This window comes from Otolemur garnettii, unplaced genomic scaffold, assembly GCF_000181295.1.
Source record: "Otolemur garnettii isolate 467f Iridium unplaced genomic scaffold, OtoGar3 scaffold00025, whole genome shotgun sequence".
Lineage (NCBI taxonomy): Eukaryota > Metazoa > Chordata > Mammalia > Primates > Galagidae > Otolemur > Otolemur garnettii.
The window spans coordinates 20,618,079-20,635,243 of NW_003852420.1; the positions used below are offsets into that span (position 1 = coordinate 20,618,079).

Sequence of the window (17,165 nt, forward strand, 5' to 3'; positions counted from 1 at the left end):
CACACACACACACACTCCCCAGCCCTCACCCCCTAGCTCAAGCTGAGTTGATAAAGCTGAGAGGATCAGTTTGGGGGATGGTGGACATTCTTGCCCAGTGGCGGCAAGAGGCCTTGCCTCAGCCCTCACTAGGCCAGCCCACATCCCTGCACTAAGTATGAACCCGGGTCATTCAGGATGTGGCCTTGTTGCACTGCTTCAACGCTGGCCGTCTCCAGACTGTCCATGTTGAAAATAGGATGACTGTTGACTTGACTCGTTCAGCTGTGCTTCCCTCAGGCTCATTGGCAGAACTCCGCCCCTGCCCACGACTTCTCCAGAGCAGGCTGTTTGTTAACTTTAACTTTCAAAAGGAGAAATGAAAGCCCAAATCTGCCCCAGTGACACTTGATTATTTCTAACCCCCTGACACCCCAAAGAACTTGGTGTTTCAAATCATACCTTTGCTCAACTCCCTTCCTTGGGTCAAAGCCACTAGAATCTAATGTGTTAGGGACAAGTTTTGATTGGCAGAAACTAATTGGCTCCCACTGGGAACACAAGGGACTAAGCAGGATACCAGGGGAGCCCTCCCCCAAAGCTGTTTCACAGAGCTGAGCTTCAGCCAAATTTCATTCCTGAAGCCTTCAGGGAGGGGTGATTGGCGTTTCTGAAATGTTTATGGGATCTGAGTTGCAGGTGTCCACTTAACTGACTAGCTTTGATAAACAATGTCAGAATTTAACTATGAAAACTACATTACTTGTGCATTTTTATACTCTGAGTCCTAATTTTTTTTTAAAGATTAAGGTTTAAATGTTTTCCATTAGTAATTTCTTTTCTTACTTGGTATAGGAAGCTTAGTTCTCTACGTATTTATCATGTGCCCTGTGTCACAGAAGATTCGGGAAAAATGCACTGGGGAATCAAACAAAATGGGACTTCTTTTTGAAAAGAAAAACCACCATATTCACTGTATTGACACAACTTCAATAAATTTGTTATATAAAACAGTGCTGTGCCGAAACAAGGCTTTGGACTTCATAAGGCATCTGGGGCTCTTGTGTGCCCGCCCTCTCGGGGAGCATGCATTCCTCTCCAGCTCCCCAGCCCAGGTTTCTGTCACCACATCAGAGATGTTTGACACTCTAAGTTGCCGAGACTGTGTACCAAACAAATGCCAAGAGCTGTTTTAGGAAACCAGAGGAAAGCAGTGGCTGGAGCTGGGGGAGTCAGACTGAGCTTCACGGAACATTCCTATAAACTCTCAGGGGTAGTGGACCATGACAGCTGGCTCAGGACCCCAAAGGCCAAATTTCAACATCTGATAGAAATTATGAATGAAACTGTGAATCTTTGCTCCGGAGGGCTGGGCTAGTACCGGCCCTAAAGCTGAAAAAAGGGCTGGAGGGAGCTATCCTGGGCAGAAAGCACCTGCTTACTGCCTACCATGCTCAGCAGCAAGAATCTGTCCCTGGCTCTGGTGTCTGGGTAGCCAACCTGAAATGATCCGTGCCCTGAAAAGTCCCCAGCCTGGCAGAGCCCCGCCTTGGCTGAATGTAGCCCAACAGTCTTCAAGCCTCAGGCCAGCTGCAGACTGTGTATGCTTGTCTTTCCACTGAGGCTGGAGGGATGCTCGAAGAATGTCCCTGCTGTTAGGACAGGTGTTTCTTCCCTATTTTCCTTTCTTCAAAATGGATGCTGTGTATAATTTCCTTGTGTGGCAAGGCCTTTGAGCCCCAAGATAGAGGAGACATGCAGTCTACCCAGGGCACCTGCAATGGCACACCCTCCCAACTCAGAGGTTGGCAGTCTGGTGATAGAAGGGATCCTTCAGGGTTCCTGTTTCTGTGCCAGCTGGGCCTGGCTCTTATTTGGAGAAGTTAGGCTTTGAGAGCAGAAAAATGTGGCTTGTTCCTGCTCACTGCCTCTGGCAAAGCACTTGGCCTAGCTGCCTGGGCCACTGTGCGTGATTTCTAACAGGAAGAGCCACCAAACCATGCCTGTTCTGCCCTTCCTGGCAGAACATACAGCTGGCTGGAAGAATGAGAGGAATTTGCCTGGCAACATAGCAGCTCATTACCTTGGGGTCCCAGCTCCTAGGAAAAAGCAGCCCAGACAGATAGGCACTAAGCTCAAGAAGGTCAAGTTCCCAGGCGAGACAGATTCATTCACAGAACAGAAACAGGAAAACAGTGGTGGGATTTACCAAAAACTGTTTATTGCTGTGACTTCCGCTGGAAGCTGTTAATAAACTCCACGACAGACAAGGGTGGTGTGGACTACATCAGCTGGATGCAAGTCCTTGTCCCTCAATCCACAAAACCTGCACTCACAAACCTTGCCTAGTCAAGGGCAGGCTTGCTGGCAAACTGGCTAAAACCCAACAGGGAGAAATGATGCTACTGCAGATCATTTCCACTTCCCCAAATCCCGTGTCCCAGATAACAAAGGAAAATGCTCTAAGTGTCCCTCCAGAACAAAACTGCCCTGGTCCCGCATATCCCACTGAGGAGCCAGGGAATGCTCCACAGCTCTGCAGCAAGCCAGGACCCAGAGTGAGGGAGGCACCGGTCCCTCACCCGCTGGTCCAATGACCTCCCCCAAGGAAGACCCCAGCCCCATACCACAGGAAGACTGAGGTAGGGGAGCCCAGCTCGAGGAGCTTCAGTGTTTCCAGTCTGAGCTGTAGCTGGTCCCACTGGACGTGGCATAGCCTCAGCAGCTGTGGTCCTCACAGACTCTTCTGGAAGACTCGGTGTAGGCTCTGGGCCAGGACATCTGTCTCCTCATAGCCCTCACAGCTTTGCTGCCAGCTTTCTGGAACCTGATCCATCCCATAGTAGGCACCAGCAATGGCTCCAGCCATGGTGGCAATGGTGTCTGTGTCCCCACCAAGTGAGATGGAATAGATAAGAGTCCTTTGGAGGCTATTGAAGGCAGAAGGGATCTCGGGGTCGGGCTCCATGCAGCGCAGGAAGCAGTAGATGGCAGTGGGCACAGACTCAAAGGCAGCAATACCATTCCCTGTGGGGAAGCCAGAAAACAGGCTTGCCTTACTCCCTGATCCTCAGGTTTCCTGCTGTTTGCCACAAGTCAACATTCTCAGTTTCAGGCAGGTCTGTGATTGAGATCACAGGCTCAGAGTGAAACCACCTGGGTTCAAGTCCTGACTCCATTTCATAATGCCTCTGTGACTGGTAAAGTTACCTAAATACTAAGATTCCTGCTCTTGGATTCAACGACTCAGTGCAGAGTGAATCAAGTTAGTAACTCTTTCATGGGACTGTTGTGAGGACAAAGTGAGATCATGTCTGTAAGCATTCTGCACGGTGCCCAGTACAAACACAAGGTACATTAAGTATCTGTTATCATCATTACCTGGTGGCTGGTATCCCTTTCCCCAAGGCCAAAGGCACTGGGAGATCACGACTCTGCCAAGGATCCCTTCCAAGGATCTACAGAGCATGGCCATGGCAAAATGACTCCACACGCCCCCCCCCTCCCTGAACCCAAGACTCTACCCTCAAGGACAAAAGGGGGAACAAATCACAGGCAGGTCCACCCACCTAGCTCAGACACCACTTCCTCTCTGGACACTGAGTCCTGGTCTAGAAGCTCTCCAATCTTCTTCAGGCGGCTGGAGTATGGACGCTCCTCCATGCCCAGCCTGTGGGTTAGGGAAAAGATTTAGGAATGTCCAAGTTAGCAGGGTGTAGTCGCCAGGCAGGGCAAGGGGCTGCATGTGACAGTAAGCAGGGGTGTGGTCAGGCTGACAGCCTACATGTGTCCCCTGAGAAGAAATGGGAGGGTGTTGCATGAGTCAGTAGGTTGTTTTGTTGTCTGGGACTCTGAGAACCCTAAAACGCAAGACAAAGCAAAGGGGTTTATTCCCACTCCACCTCCCAGGTTCTGCAATTGAAGAAGAGAGGTTTCAGCTTGTTGCAATGCCAGAGGCCCCCATCCCACCACCTGCACCCACACACCACACACCTCCAGCCCCATACTCACTCCCTGGCATCCAAGACAGACTGGGCATCACCCTCCAGCTCCTCCATGTGGCCCAGGAGTTGCTCGAGGAAGTGCTCACTGGAAGACTCACCCTGCAAAGCCAGGTGCACAGCCAGGGCCTGTAGGATGGCACCATTGTAACCCAGGGAGGAGGCGTGTGTCAGCTGGGCTGAGAGCCGAGCAAACTAGGGAGAAGACAACATGCTGTTACAGAATCTGCGCTGCACAAGAGGGAGGGAGAAGCCCACAAACCAGCCCACCTCAAATACCTTCTGCACATCCTGGATGCTGTTATAGGCCAGAGAGATGCCAGCCACCCGCATGGCACCCCCATTCCCATAGGAGCCTTTTCCATTAAACTGGGCCCGGGCAGGCTCATAGACATCACGACACTTGGGGTTGAGGAGCTTCTTGAAGACAGTGATCACTCCAGCACCATACCCTCTGTCAGGGTCTTTCTTGTACTCCTGAGCAAATCTAGGGGAGAGAAAGGAGATAGAACTAGGGTTCAAAGGATGCCTCTCAGAGTTGGGAATGAAAAGTGGGCTGGTTTGGAAAAAGAGGAAGTCTTAGGGATCTAAGGATGTACCAACAGTGCTGTCATTTTTAGCTTGGGAAGCTGTGTCAGCCTCAGACACAGAGTCCTGCTAAGAGTGGTGGTCCTGGGCATGCACACATTCCTCTAGTCAAGCGGTATAATAACTCTGCTTACCAGGACCACCTCCCCTTACCTGTGAGCCATGTCCACCTCATCGAAGGCCTCCTTAGCTAGCAGGGACTGCACCAGGGCCCTGGCCATGGCTGTGTCATCCGTGTAGTACAGTGCTTCTGTGGGAAGAGGACAGGGGTGAGAGTGAGGTGCAAGACTCCAGGGTGAAGGCATCTGCTCATTCTTTTTAGTTACCACAACTGCAATGACCTTAAGTCAGTCTCTTACTCCCGTCCAGGCTTTTGGGAAGCTCTCGAATTTTAGCCCCAGGTTCCTCAACAATTCTTTATTCTGACTCAAGTCCCCACGAGTCACCATGTCCCACTGATTTCTGAAGGAAAACCGTCCATCCTTGTCGGCTGCCACCCCTGCAGCTCCAGTTTTAATATGACCTGCACATGTCCCACCCTCCAATCCAACCTATACATGCCTGAAAATTCCTCCTGAAAGTAGATGACCACCTTCCTCACCTCACTCGCCTGTTCACATGGCACTCTACTGTCTTCAGGATAAGGTCCAAATTCATGGCCTTGCCATTCATGCCATTCCTGTCTAGCCCCTTCCTACACATCCTCAGAACCTACTGTGGGGTCAGGATCAGGGTCCTCCCCGCTAGGCCCGCTCTCTTCCTCCAGCTGCTCACCTCCTTTTGCTCAGAATGCTCTGGCTTATTTGTGACTGCTTAGATGGGCTATGAGCCTGCCAGGGACAGTCCTATTTGTGGAAGAGCTGCTTTCAGAGAATGAAACAGACCCCCGAAGAGGCCCCACTCCCATTTCTTGCATGGCTACTACACCCCCTCTTGGCAGGGTCTAGATCCCCAAACTCTGCTTTCTTCTTCCCTTTTCACTCCTGGGCGGTCCTTACCTCCTCCTTCACCAGGAGGAGGAGCTAACAGCTATCTTATCTGCAGTTGCACCCCCAGTGCTCCTCAAAGGCCCGAGGTCCAGGACCTTGCTCTCCTTTGTCCTCTCCTGTATCCTCAACATCTCCCTTTCTGGGGGAATAGCATCTGTTCTCTTTTCATTTGGTCACTGTCCCCACTGTCCTCACCTTTCTGCACTTTCATTGCAGGTGACTAGGACGTGGTACTAACCCCACCAGCAGCCCAATCAAATAGAACCCTTCATTCCCTTGTTTGGGGATGGACATATGACCTAAGCCAGGCCACTGAGACCTAATTTTGGCTTTTTGGGGGGAATGCTGCAAAGGGAAACTCTTCCTCTGCTGGAGTTGCTAAGCTGAGAGTAACTCGGAGCTTCTGGGGGCCATCCCACAGGAGGGGTCTGCCAGAATGAGTGAAGCCCACACAGAAGAAAGCAAGTCTGAACAAGGGAGAGGAACCGAGCCCTGGGGAAATGATTTGTGTCCCCAGATTCAGCTCTGCTTGAAGCCGGCCCTACCTCTGGACTTTTCAGTTATGTCAGCCAATATATTCCCTTTTCACTTGGGCCATTTTGCGTTGGGCTTTCTAAGGTTCTTTTTTCCCTCATCTTCACATGAAACCAAAAATGCAATTAAAAACCATCCCTCCATCTAGTCTTTACAACTAGAACTCATCTCTCTCCTTCTCCTCATACCAAACCATACTATTTTCTTATTTTTCATCTCCTCCTTAACCTACCGAAAATGCTTTCAAAATCCAGATTTCCCCCTCTATAGCATGACACCAAGGACTGGCATCTTCTTTTTTTTTTTTGAGACAGAGCCTCAAGCTGTCCCCCTGGGCAGAGTGCCTGTGGCATTACAGCTTACAGCAACCTCCAACTCCTGGGCTCAAGCAGGTCTCCTGCCTCCACCTCCCAAGTAGCTGGAACCACAGGTGCCCGCCACAACGCCCGGCTATTTTTTGGTTGCAGCCGTCATTGTTGTTTAGCGGGTCTGGGCTGGGGATTCGAACCCGCCACCTTAGGTGTACGTGGCTGGCGCCTTAGCTGGTTGAGCTATAGGCGCCAAGCCGAGGACTGGCATCTTCATCTTGAAATTCTTTCCCTAGGTATGGCTAATGACACCTCCTGCTTCTCCTCCTATCAAACTGTTTCCTCCGCTAGCTCTCTTACAACCTCCTTTGTGATCCTCCTAAATGTGTGTGCTTTCCAGGGTTCTGACTATGACTCAGGAAGACCCACATCTCTGCTTGACCTGAAACCTGCCACTTGAGCGGAGATCTGGGTGATTAGCTGACTACACAAGGGAAGGAAAAGGGAAAGGGAGTTAGCTTTCCTGCCACGGCTGGCATAAGATGAAATCGCAGATACAGGAGGGCAGTCGACCAGGTAGGATGTGTTATGGAATTTGGCTCTATCCTAAGGGTACTGGGAAATCACAGCAAGGTTTTATGCCAAGGAGGATGGATCAGATTTATGCTTTGAGAGGAGCACTCCCTGCTGGTGTAATGATTCCAAAGAACTGAATAAGACAGGTCAAATCAGCAAGGCAAGGGATATACAGATGGTTCCTGACTTGCAATGGTCCAACTTATAAATCTCTGACTTTACAATGGTGCTAAAGTGATACGGATTCAGTAAGCTCCTCTACTTGAGATGGGGCTAAGTCCAGATAAAACCATTGCAAGTTGAAAACGCACTTTTGACTTAAGGTATTTTCAACTTACTATAGCTTCATCGGGAGGTTACTCCATCATAAATCGAGGGCATCTGTATAGTGAACCAGGAGCGATCCAGGAGAATAACGCCCGGGTTTCTGGCTTGCACAGTTGGGACGCTGGTGTTGCCATGTCCCGAGCTGGGGAATGTTCGGAGCGAAAGTGTAAAAAGCAGTTCAGACTTGGGCCCGCGAGTCCGAGGAGTCTCCAGGTCCTCAAGCTCCGGCCCCGCTGCCCGCAGCAGCCTCATCTCACAGCCAGACTAGTTCACACCTCAGACTCCGTCCCCTCCAACCCGTCTCCCCTCGTGTGCCCGGCCCCGCCCACCTGTCCGCGCGCTCCCCGGCGTGCCGGGCTCAGGCTCCAGGCTCTGGACGTGACGCAGGACTGACATCAGGTCGACGTTGTCGTGGGCCTCGTACAAGGCGCCCACGCAGTCCCCGAGTAGCGCGCCAGCCAAGCAGCCTCTGAAGCGCGAGAGGGAGCGGGCCGCGCCGGCCCCGCCACTGCCCGCAGCCATCACCACCGCAGCAGCCGCAGCCATCCGCGCGCAGGCCAGCCCCCACTTCCGGTGCCGCCGGCGCCGCTTCCCTCCTCTCCGGCCCCACATCGCCTCCCAGTGGCCTGGAGCCCACGCGCCGCTCCCCGGTCCACAGCGCCCCCAGCGGCCCGGAGGCGCTGCGCAGCCCCCAGTTCTCGTGAAAAGCCTTCATAAGCGTGTGGGACAGCCACTAAAGGGTCCCCGACTCAATCTCAGACATCCCCCACTACGACCTCCCGCTGTGATCCTGGCCTCCTCTCAACCTCCTTTAGGCCTCCCGTCTCCAAAGGGGCCGGCTGGTGCAGGGGCAGAGCTAGGTGGAGGCACCACTGCTAAAGCCTTGTGTACGTCTAGCCCAGAGAGGGGTTCCCGGAGGGTGAAGGAACGGATTTGAAACGTGGTGGTTGGTGCGATGACGTTCCCCATCTTTGCTCCTCCATACACAGGCGGGCAGGTCAAGAAGCTTCTGCCTCCTGCAAGCTACGTATGGGGGTAGCAAAAAACAGCGTGGCCTGAGAACATGCACGTTTATTATTAGACTCAGTCTCTCCTGCCGCTTCCATTTCCCCACCTAAGCTTCAGCTTCCCCTCCACACTCACTCCTCCAAGGCTAGGCCAGCTGCAGCTGGCAGGTTTTGAGAGGGCTCAAGGTGCGGTTTGTAGTGCGGGTGAAGGTATCCACCTCAGGCACAAACTTCTCAGCAGGCACGGTCAGCTTGCGTCGCGTGTCCATGCACTTGGTGTCCAGTAGCATGGAGTTAGCCTTGCAGGCAATATCAGCTTGCAGCCGGGCCAGGTGCTTGTGCAGGGCGTCCAGTGCATCCCTGGGAAGGTGGCATGAGGCAGGGAACTGGCAGGCAGCAAAAGGCTCCACTGGAAGGCAGTTTCTCCCTGCCCCTCCTGCCCACTCCCCAGACCTACTGTGCTTGTGCCAGCTTCTGCTTCAGGGAGGCAATGGTTGCCTCTAACTGGTGAACCTCGTCAGTGAGGCCGTACTGGGCCTGGAGGCAGGGGGTCGGGGAGTGGGAATGCCGATCAGCTGTGGGGTCCTTTGCCACAGTCCTGAGTGCCCTTGCTCCACCAGGAATGTGTACTGGGGGGTGATCCCCAGGGAACTTTAGCAAGGGGCCCGTGCCCCACTGGGACATCCTCACACCTGGTCCCGGCAGAGTTCCACGTTGGGCCGGTAGGTTCTGGCCTCTAGCCGGGTATGGGACAGCTTCAGGCTCAGTAACTTAATGCGCAGATCCTCCTCCAGCTGCCGGATGTCTTCCTGCAGCTCAGCGATCTCCTCCAAGGTCTGCAGGGGGACACAGTGAGGGTCTCCACCAGCCGAACTTACCACAGGGCACCCACTCCAGGGCTTCCTGGCCAGGAATCCAGCTCCTTATTGCACAGCAGCGAGTCCAGGCCCAGGGAGAAGGCTCACATTCTTCTCCTGCCACTTGAGCTCACTGTACAATTTCTCTATCTCCTGCAACCGTTTCCTGAAGGCAAATTCTGTGGCGACCCTCTGGGCTTCGAGTTCGTTGTTGGTCTGAGACAAGTAGGCAAGGCAAGGAGAGGGTATGAGTGTAAGCACATGGTCACGTGAGGATGTTGCTTAAATGAGGGGAAGGGGTGCCACCTGGTCAACTGGGAACAAAAAGTAATGGCTAGGTATGCACTTGGGCCACCTGTTAGCAGTGGAGGCGGAGCTGGCTGGGGGTTGGCGGTCACCTCAGCAATAGTCAAGGCAATGGCCTCCCTCAGCTCAATGGCTGCTTTCATCTCTGCCTCTGCTTGGTCCTTGTTGAACAGACTGAAGTCATCCCACTGCTGGAGTGTGGTGGAGCTGCAGGCGGCAGGACATAAGGGGTCCTCAGGGCATGGCCCATGAAAGGAGGAGGAGAGACAGACTGAACCCCTCCTCTTACCCATTGGGGACACGTGTGGGATTGATCTTCAGAGAGATGTTTGGGGACATGAGGTTGAGAGAGAGACAACCTCTGTCAATCTCCAGTGTCTCCATTTTGCCCCGATGGTCAGAGTTGAGCTGCTGGCGCACTTCCTGCAGGAGGCTGAGGAGAATGCAAACTCAGTCAGGAACCAGCCCCCAAGGGCCTGGGATGTAGGCCTCACTGGACTAAAGGGCACTGAGGGGTGAGGAGGCTAGGGTGACTCTTCCCAGCAGAAGACCCTGAAACTGCTGCAACTGAAGCAAAGACCAGCACATCAAGATGGGATTCCCACAGACCACATGATGACACCAAGTGCTCACACATACCCATGGGGGCACAAAGACTCACACGTATGTTAGGTTGGCCAAACCAACTCCACCTTGAAAAGCCCTTCTGTGAGACTCTGTTATGAGTGGACATAACTCAGATAAGAGAGACATGCTGCAGGCTTGTCCTTGCACTGGCCCAATTACAGACCCACCGAGAGAAATATGTTGACACTCTGATAAGAAGAACCTGCCAGGACAGTCCCATAATGAGATAACATCTTTGATGTCCTGATGGAAACAACAGCATCCTCAGCCAGCTATATGAGACCTCCCTCCCTCCCTAAATCCCCACTAACATTCTTTAGATCTTAGCCCACTTAGACCCAAGTTTCAAAATAAACAGTGCTGCCTTTGTGACACTTTGGTCTCGAGTGTTCTGAGCTGTTCTTTTTCCATTTTTACCTATCAATGTACATATAAGGTACTCAGGGGGACTGCCCGATGGGTTTTATCACTTACACTTTCCGTCCATTGATCCTGGCTGCCTAGAGCAGGGTCATGCGTGAGATGGACTCTGAGATTATGTCCAGGCAGTGATAAAAGCACTACAATCACTCACTCGTTTCTGTCACGGGCACACTGGTTTCTGTCATTGGTAGCACGAGAGCCAGTTACCATTATCCACAATGCCTGTGTTTCCCTTTTGAGGCACAAAGCCTGCAAGTGCTTGTGAACATACCAATGGCCCATCTCGCCCTTACCAGAGCTGCTCGAAGGCCTGGCTGATCTTCTGTTGCAAGGCCTTCTTGGTGGCCTCAATGATCTCCACTTCTTTATGCAGCTCGTCCTCCACAGGGTCCTTCACCACATCAATGTCCCGCCGACTCTCCCGCAGGGTCAGACACTCGATGGCCACATCCAGAGGTAGGTTCTTGGCCTGCAGGTTTTGCTCTGCTGACTCCTTCATCTGGAAAAGGGGACACAGGAGGCTTGTGGAGCCATGGCAGAAGTAGCTATTACCCCACTTTAGCCAAGGGGCCAGTGACTGTCATGCCACTCATGACCCCCATCCAGAAGTGGGGAAGGAGGAGTGGGTCTTTGCAGCAGAGTTTCCTGGCCCCCAGCTCCCTGCCTTTGCCAGGGAATCAATCTCAGCATCTAAATCCGTCAGACACTTGTCCAGCATCTCCTTCCACCGGTTGATAGTATCGATCCTCTCTGCCAGTCGAGTTCTATTGTCATATTCGTCCCAAATGGTCTGGAAAAGACAGCCAGATAAAGAGGATGTCAGAGAGGAGTGCCCGTAGCTCAATGGTTAGGGAACCAGCCACATGCTCCCGGGGGCTGATAGGTTTGAAACTGGCCCAGGCCTGCTAAACAAACAAACAAACAAACAGAAAGAAAGAAAGAAAGAAAAGAAAAGAAATAGCTGGGCGTCCCATGGCGGGCACCTGTAGTCCCAATTGCTAAGGAGGCAGGAGAATTGCTTGAGCCCAAGAGTTGGAGGTTGCTGTGAGCTATGATGCCACAGCCCTCTACTGAGGGTGACAAAGCGAGAGGGCATCTCAATTAAAAAAAAAAGGGTGTCAGTGGGTGGGGGCTAGCCCTTCATCCACCCAACTGGGCTCTTGCCTCAAACCTGGTTATTGGTCTCATTCCGGAGGACCCGGGCCTCCTGGCGGATCTGATGCGAGGCATCTCGCTGCCTCTCAGCGTTGGTGGACAGCAGGTGGCTATTGATTTGCCAGTCGGACAGCTGGAAGCGCTGACTCGGCTTGGCACTCAGCGTGGCCATAGTACAGGAACTGGAAGGGTCAAATACACCACCTGCAGAAGGAAAACAAGGCTGCAGGAGACAACTTCTCCTGGAGCAAATGCCCCTGCCCCCTGCAGGATGGGCTCATTTTGCTCTGAGCTTCTTGCCAGAAGTCGGCTTGGGAACAGCCCTTGCTTTACACAACTTTGAGAGAGGCATTAACTAAGTTTCCTCCAACCCGTCCACCTGCAGGGACAAAACCCTGGACCCTTCAGGTCCTGGAGCAGATAAAAGGGGTTAATGGCGTCCTTTGGTGTGTGTGTAGCGCCAAATGCCTGGGTTGGGGGAGTTGGCAGGAAACATAGCCCTTAATCCAGTTTCCACCCAAACTTTCAGCAAGCACGTCTAATCTAGTTCAGCTTTCTCTTCCCCCTCTGTGGGCCAGGTCCCATGGGGGATCTCGGAGAAGGAGCCCAGTTCTCTCTCCAAGGCGGATGGGGTTGGCACGGAGAGAAGGGGGGCCCCCCCGCTGTCCCCTCCCCACGTGGTCATCGCGCTCCCTCCCTCCGCCTTCTGTTGGAGGCGGTGGCGCGGGCGTGCGGGGGACCGGGTGGGAGAAGCTGGGGTCAGTCTGGTTCCCAGCGAAGCCCGCCAGTCGGCAGGAAAATCATCTGTGGTTTATATCAGTGCTCCGGGTCCTGGCGCCCAGGAAGCCTCGAGGAGGGATGGCGGGGTGGGCGCTGACGGTAGCCCCTACCGCCTGCGCTCCCCTGGCCTTCCTACCTTCTATTCGGGCTTGCACCTGAGCGGCGGTCTACCGGCGCCTCTGTTTAACGCTCCTAGTTGCTAGGCAACCCCGGCTCCCCGCGAGGTCACGACCGGCCTCCTGGCTGAGCCCGGCGACCGGCGCGGCGTCCTGGGCCGCCTCGGCAGAGCCCTCTAGGGTAGGCGAGGGGCCGCCGGCCGAGGGTGCTGGGGTGCGTGAGGAGGAGAGCGTGGGGTATAACATTCATTTGGTTTACAAATTAAACATTTTTATTTTGATAAAAGTTGTGCATCGACATGATAAAAAACCAAAAAATAACGAAGCCTACAGGGTTTGCTCTGCTCGGCCCATCTCGAAGATGCAGAGAGATGGGCCTTTGGTTTTGTGCCTCAAAGCTCAAAGCACTTGGGCGGGGGCTCACGCCTGTGTCCCAAATACTTGGGAGTCCGAGGTGGGAGGTTCGCTTGAACTGAGGAGTTGGAGACCAGCCTGGGCAACAGAGCGAGTCCCCCATCTCTAAAAATTAAAAAAAAAAAAAAAAAAAAGTACGAACAGTATGTAAAAAAAATACTCAGCTCACTCCACAGCCAATCTCCTTCCAGAAACGGACTTGGGTTTAACATTGCACGCATTTCCTCAGTCCTCTCTCACCCAACAATGTTCCCCATCTGCTTGAAGGCATACAAAGAAAGATCTTGGTATTTGGGGAGGACACAACCTGGGAGAGATAACTGGCATATTAAAAACAATGGTCAAAATTAAATCACCTAAAAAAAAGATGAGGGAAAAAAATTCATTTGTCGCCTGATACTGTTTAGACATTGGAAAAATTTAACATTTAATCCTCACAACTAATAGGTAAGATAGGCATTATCCCCATTTTTGCAGGTAACAAGAGAGAAACTGCCAAAAAGCAGGAATGGAAACTCAGGTGTGTCTGATTCCCCACTAGGTTACATTCTCTCTGCTCCCCTCCACCCCTCTCCAGTGGGGCACTGGAAGGAGAGAGGAAGATGGGCCTGATCCTGTGCGGAGGGCTTTGCTGAACAATCCCAGGAGGTGGGTACTATTACCGTTTTCGCCTTACAGTCAGGGAAACTGAGGCACAGAGCAGTGAGGAATGTGTCCAGGTTCAAACCCAGGCAGTCTTTCCCAGGGCCAAGCAGGAGTCCAAGAAGAATCCTTCAGTTTTAAAACCTCAGTTTTTGGGAGCAGCACCTGTGGCTCAAAGGAGTAGGGCGCTGACCCCATATGTGGGAGGTGGCAGGTTCAAACCCAGCCCTGGCCAAAAACTATAAAAAAAACAAACTCAGTCTTTGGTGGGGTGGTATTATCTCTAACAGAGAAAGGCAGAGAACCAAGGGCTTGGTAGGCAGGGAGTGGGGGATGAGGTTGGCTTTTGAGAAGTCTGAGAGACTCGTGGTGGATCTAGGGACTACTTAGTAGGCAACTAGCCATGTGGTCTGGAAGGCTAGGCTTGGTGGCTCATGACTATAATCCTAGCACTCTGGGAGGCCAAAGCAGGAGGATTACCTGAGCTCAGGAGTTCAAGACCAGCCTGAGGAAGAGCAAGACCCAGTCTCTAAAAAATAGCTGGGCAGTGAGGCAGGTGCCTGTAATCCCAGCTACTTGGGAGGCTGAGGCAAGAGGATCACTTGTGCCCAAGAGTTTGAGGTTGCTGTGAGCTATGATGCCATAGCACTCTAGTAGGGCAACAAAGTAAGATTGCCTCAAAAAAAAAAAATGTGGTCTGGAATTCAGCAGAAGGACTAAAAGCTGAAACAATATTTCCCAAACTGTCTTCACCACAGAGTATTTTTTTCCATAGGTTATTCTGTAAATTCTAATATGGTTTATAAACTGGACATGAAAAGAATTTGTGATATATCTCTTTTACCAGGATTGAAGAAGACGGGGGAAAAAAAAGGTCTTGGACAAATTAATTGTTGAAAGAAATGATCAAATTTGGGCTTACATGTTTTGAAACATTTTATAACCAAAAGAAGTAAACAAATATGGCAGAACCACGGTGGCTTTGGCGTACACTTTTGACTGTAGTGACGGCCCTGGTCTTCATGACTCATGGCATTTCCACACATCCTGCCCAAGAGAAGAAGGTGTTAGCAAGAAAGGTCAGACAGATGATGCATTGGACCAAGAAAAATGGAGTGATAAGAATGAGTTACCCCGCGTTCTATCATTTTGTATTAGAAACACCAAGAAACTACTCTGTTGTTGTGATGTTTACTATTCTCCTGGGGCATAGATCATGTGAAATATGTGAACACACTGCTGAAGAATTTCAGATCTTGGCAGATGCCTGGAAATACCGCAATCCATTCACCAACAAGGTATTTTTTGTTATGGTGGATTATGATAGAAGCCCTGAAATCTTTCGTATGCTCCACGTGGCAGAAGTTCCAGTTTTCTTCTACATTCCTGCTGAAAGGACATTTATACCAGATGACATTTATGATATAGCTGAAAGGGGTTTCACAGCCGAGAAAATAGGTGAATGGGTAGCAGAGAGAATGACCCTCAGCAACAGAGAGCCTATAAATTATCATAGTCTCTTCACGTTAGGGATATTTTTGAGTCTCATTGGTGGACTTGTGTGTTTATTGAAATGGAACGGGAATTTTATTTTTCACAGAATTTTATGGGAATTTTTAACTCTGTGTTTTGTGGTTGTGATGATATCTGGTCAGATGTGGATTTACATAAAAAGAGAACCATATGTTGAAAGGAATCCTCACACTGGACATATCCATTATATCAGTAAATCTAATTACTCTCAGTTTGTACCAGAAACATACATCATTGCTTTGTTTAACATGTGCGTTACCCTGGGTGTGCTGCTGTTAGATAAAGCCGCCAGGTCTAGGACAGACATCATAATGAGGAAACTGATGTGCGTATCTGGTGTGTGTCTAGCTGCAGTATCCTTCAGCTGGCTGCTTTCTCTCTTTAGATTTAAAGTACCCGACTATCCATACAGGCTTCTCATAGATTAAAAATGATCCTACAGAAAGTGAAGGAAGAAATTTTGAAAAATGTGAAGCATAAAATGTGAACTTACAACATTTTAAAGTGATTGGGATATAACCAAAAAAGACATGAAGTGCCTTGCGCTAATAAACCATTGTTCTCAGAATCTGTGGAGCATTAATAGTATCTTTGTCCTTAATTTGTCCCTTCCCAGTAAATGTTATAGATTACCTAATTTAGTAAAGTCCAATTATTACAATCCTTAGAGAATACAACTTTTATTGAATTAGAACAATCTTTAAAAGTATATTTGGGCCAGTAATCCTGGCACTTGGGGAGGCAAAGGCAGGAGGAGGGTACCTTGAGACCAGGAGTTTGAGACTGGCCTGAGCAACAAAGTGAGACCCCATCTCTACAAAAAATAGAAAAATTAGATGGGCATGGTGGCACATGTCTGTAGTCCCAGCTATTTGAGACACTAAGGCAGGAGGATTGCTTGAGCCCAGGAGTTTGAGGTTGCTATGAGCTATGATTGGGTCCCAGCACTCCAGCCTGGACAACAGAGTGAGATCCTCTCTGAAAAGGAAAAATGAACAAACAAAAAAAATGAATCGTTTGCTAAGGGAGTTGAGTTTAATTACCCTAACTTACTTTTCTTTGCTCTTTTTTTTTCACTCAGGGGTAGATGGGAATAGTTGATCTTTCTCACTTTTTTTTTCTGCAAAGTCTTACTCTGTCATCCTGGGTAGAGTGCCCTGGCTTCATAGCTCAAAGCAACCTCAAACTCTTGGGCTCAAGATATCCTATTGCCTCCATTTTTCTATTTTTAGTTAGAGACAAGGGTCTCACTCTTGTCCAGGCTGGTCTCGAACTCCTGAGCTGAAGCAATCCACCACCAGGGCCTCCCAGAGTGCTGGGATTATAGGTCTGATCCACTGTACCTGGCTGATCCCTCTCACTCTAATTTAAGTAAGATTTGGTTCATTACTCTGGAGGAAACTGTTCAACTCTGACTTCTTTTGGGCTTAAGAGATTCTCTTGCCTCAGCCTACCACGTTGCTGGGACTACAGGTGCCTGCCACAACACTCGGCTATTTTTTGTTGCAGTTGTCATTATTTAGCTGGCCTGGGCTAGGTTTGAACCCACCACCTTCGGTGTACGTGGCTGGTGCTGTAACCACTGTGCTACGGGCGCCGAGCCCAAGGTTGAGATTTGAGCAAGGCTAACTAATTTTGTATAGCATACTAGTAAGAGAAACCACTGCCTGCTTCAACTACACAGATGCTGCTGATCGGCCCTGGAGGTTGAAACAATTGATTTTTTGCCCTCAACTTGATTTGTCCGTCTCATCTTCAAAACCCATTCTTTTTCCCAAAGAAGGAAAAGTTTCTCCGTCAAAATAACTGTAAAATAGTTCTGCTGCATTCAAAGTAAAGTGTTATACTTCTGTGGAAATTTCCAAATTAATATCTAAAGAGCTTTAAGGCTGGGTGTGGTGGCTCGTGCCTGTAATCTCAGCACTTGGGAGGCTGGGGCAAGTGGATTGCCTGAACTATTGAGTTTAGGACTAGCCTGAGCCAAAGCGAGACCCCCATCTCTA

At 50.7% G+C, this 17,165-nt stretch overlaps 2 protein-coding genes across 2 annotated transcripts; both read right to left on the reverse strand.

The window, feature by feature from the left end:
* Positions 1 to 2,181: 2,181 nt before the first annotated feature.
* On the reverse strand, positions 2,182 to 7,894 carry ADPRHL2 (ADP-ribosylhydrolase like 2). The gene is made up of 6 exons (XM_003788175.1): positions 7,632 to 7,894; positions 4,722 to 4,818; positions 4,260 to 4,467; positions 3,991 to 4,175; positions 3,549 to 3,649; positions 2,182 to 3,006 (listed from the first exon to the last, which is right to left on the reverse strand). Exons 1-6 carry the CDS (start codon positions 7,846 to 7,848, stop codon positions 2,714 to 2,716), a joined length of 1,101 nt encoding a protein of 366 aa, XP_003788223.1. The 5' UTR covers positions 7,849 to 7,894; the 3' UTR covers positions 2,182 to 2,713.
* Positions 7,895 to 8,354: 460 nt separating this feature from the next.
* Positions 8,355 to 12,622, reverse strand: TEKT2 (tektin 2). Its single transcript, XM_023512187.1, has 9 exons — positions 12,594 to 12,622; positions 11,694 to 11,881; positions 10,816 to 11,312; positions 9,762 to 9,905; positions 9,565 to 9,679; positions 9,275 to 9,382; positions 9,002 to 9,145; positions 8,767 to 8,846; positions 8,355 to 8,669 (listed from the first exon to the last, which is right to left on the reverse strand). Exons 3-9 carry the CDS (start codon positions 11,019 to 11,021, stop codon positions 8,456 to 8,458), a joined length of 1,011 nt encoding a protein of 336 aa, XP_023367955.1. The 5' UTR covers positions 11,022 to 11,312; positions 11,694 to 11,881; positions 12,594 to 12,622; the 3' UTR covers positions 8,355 to 8,455.
* Positions 12,623 to 17,165: the final 4,543 nt, after the last annotated feature.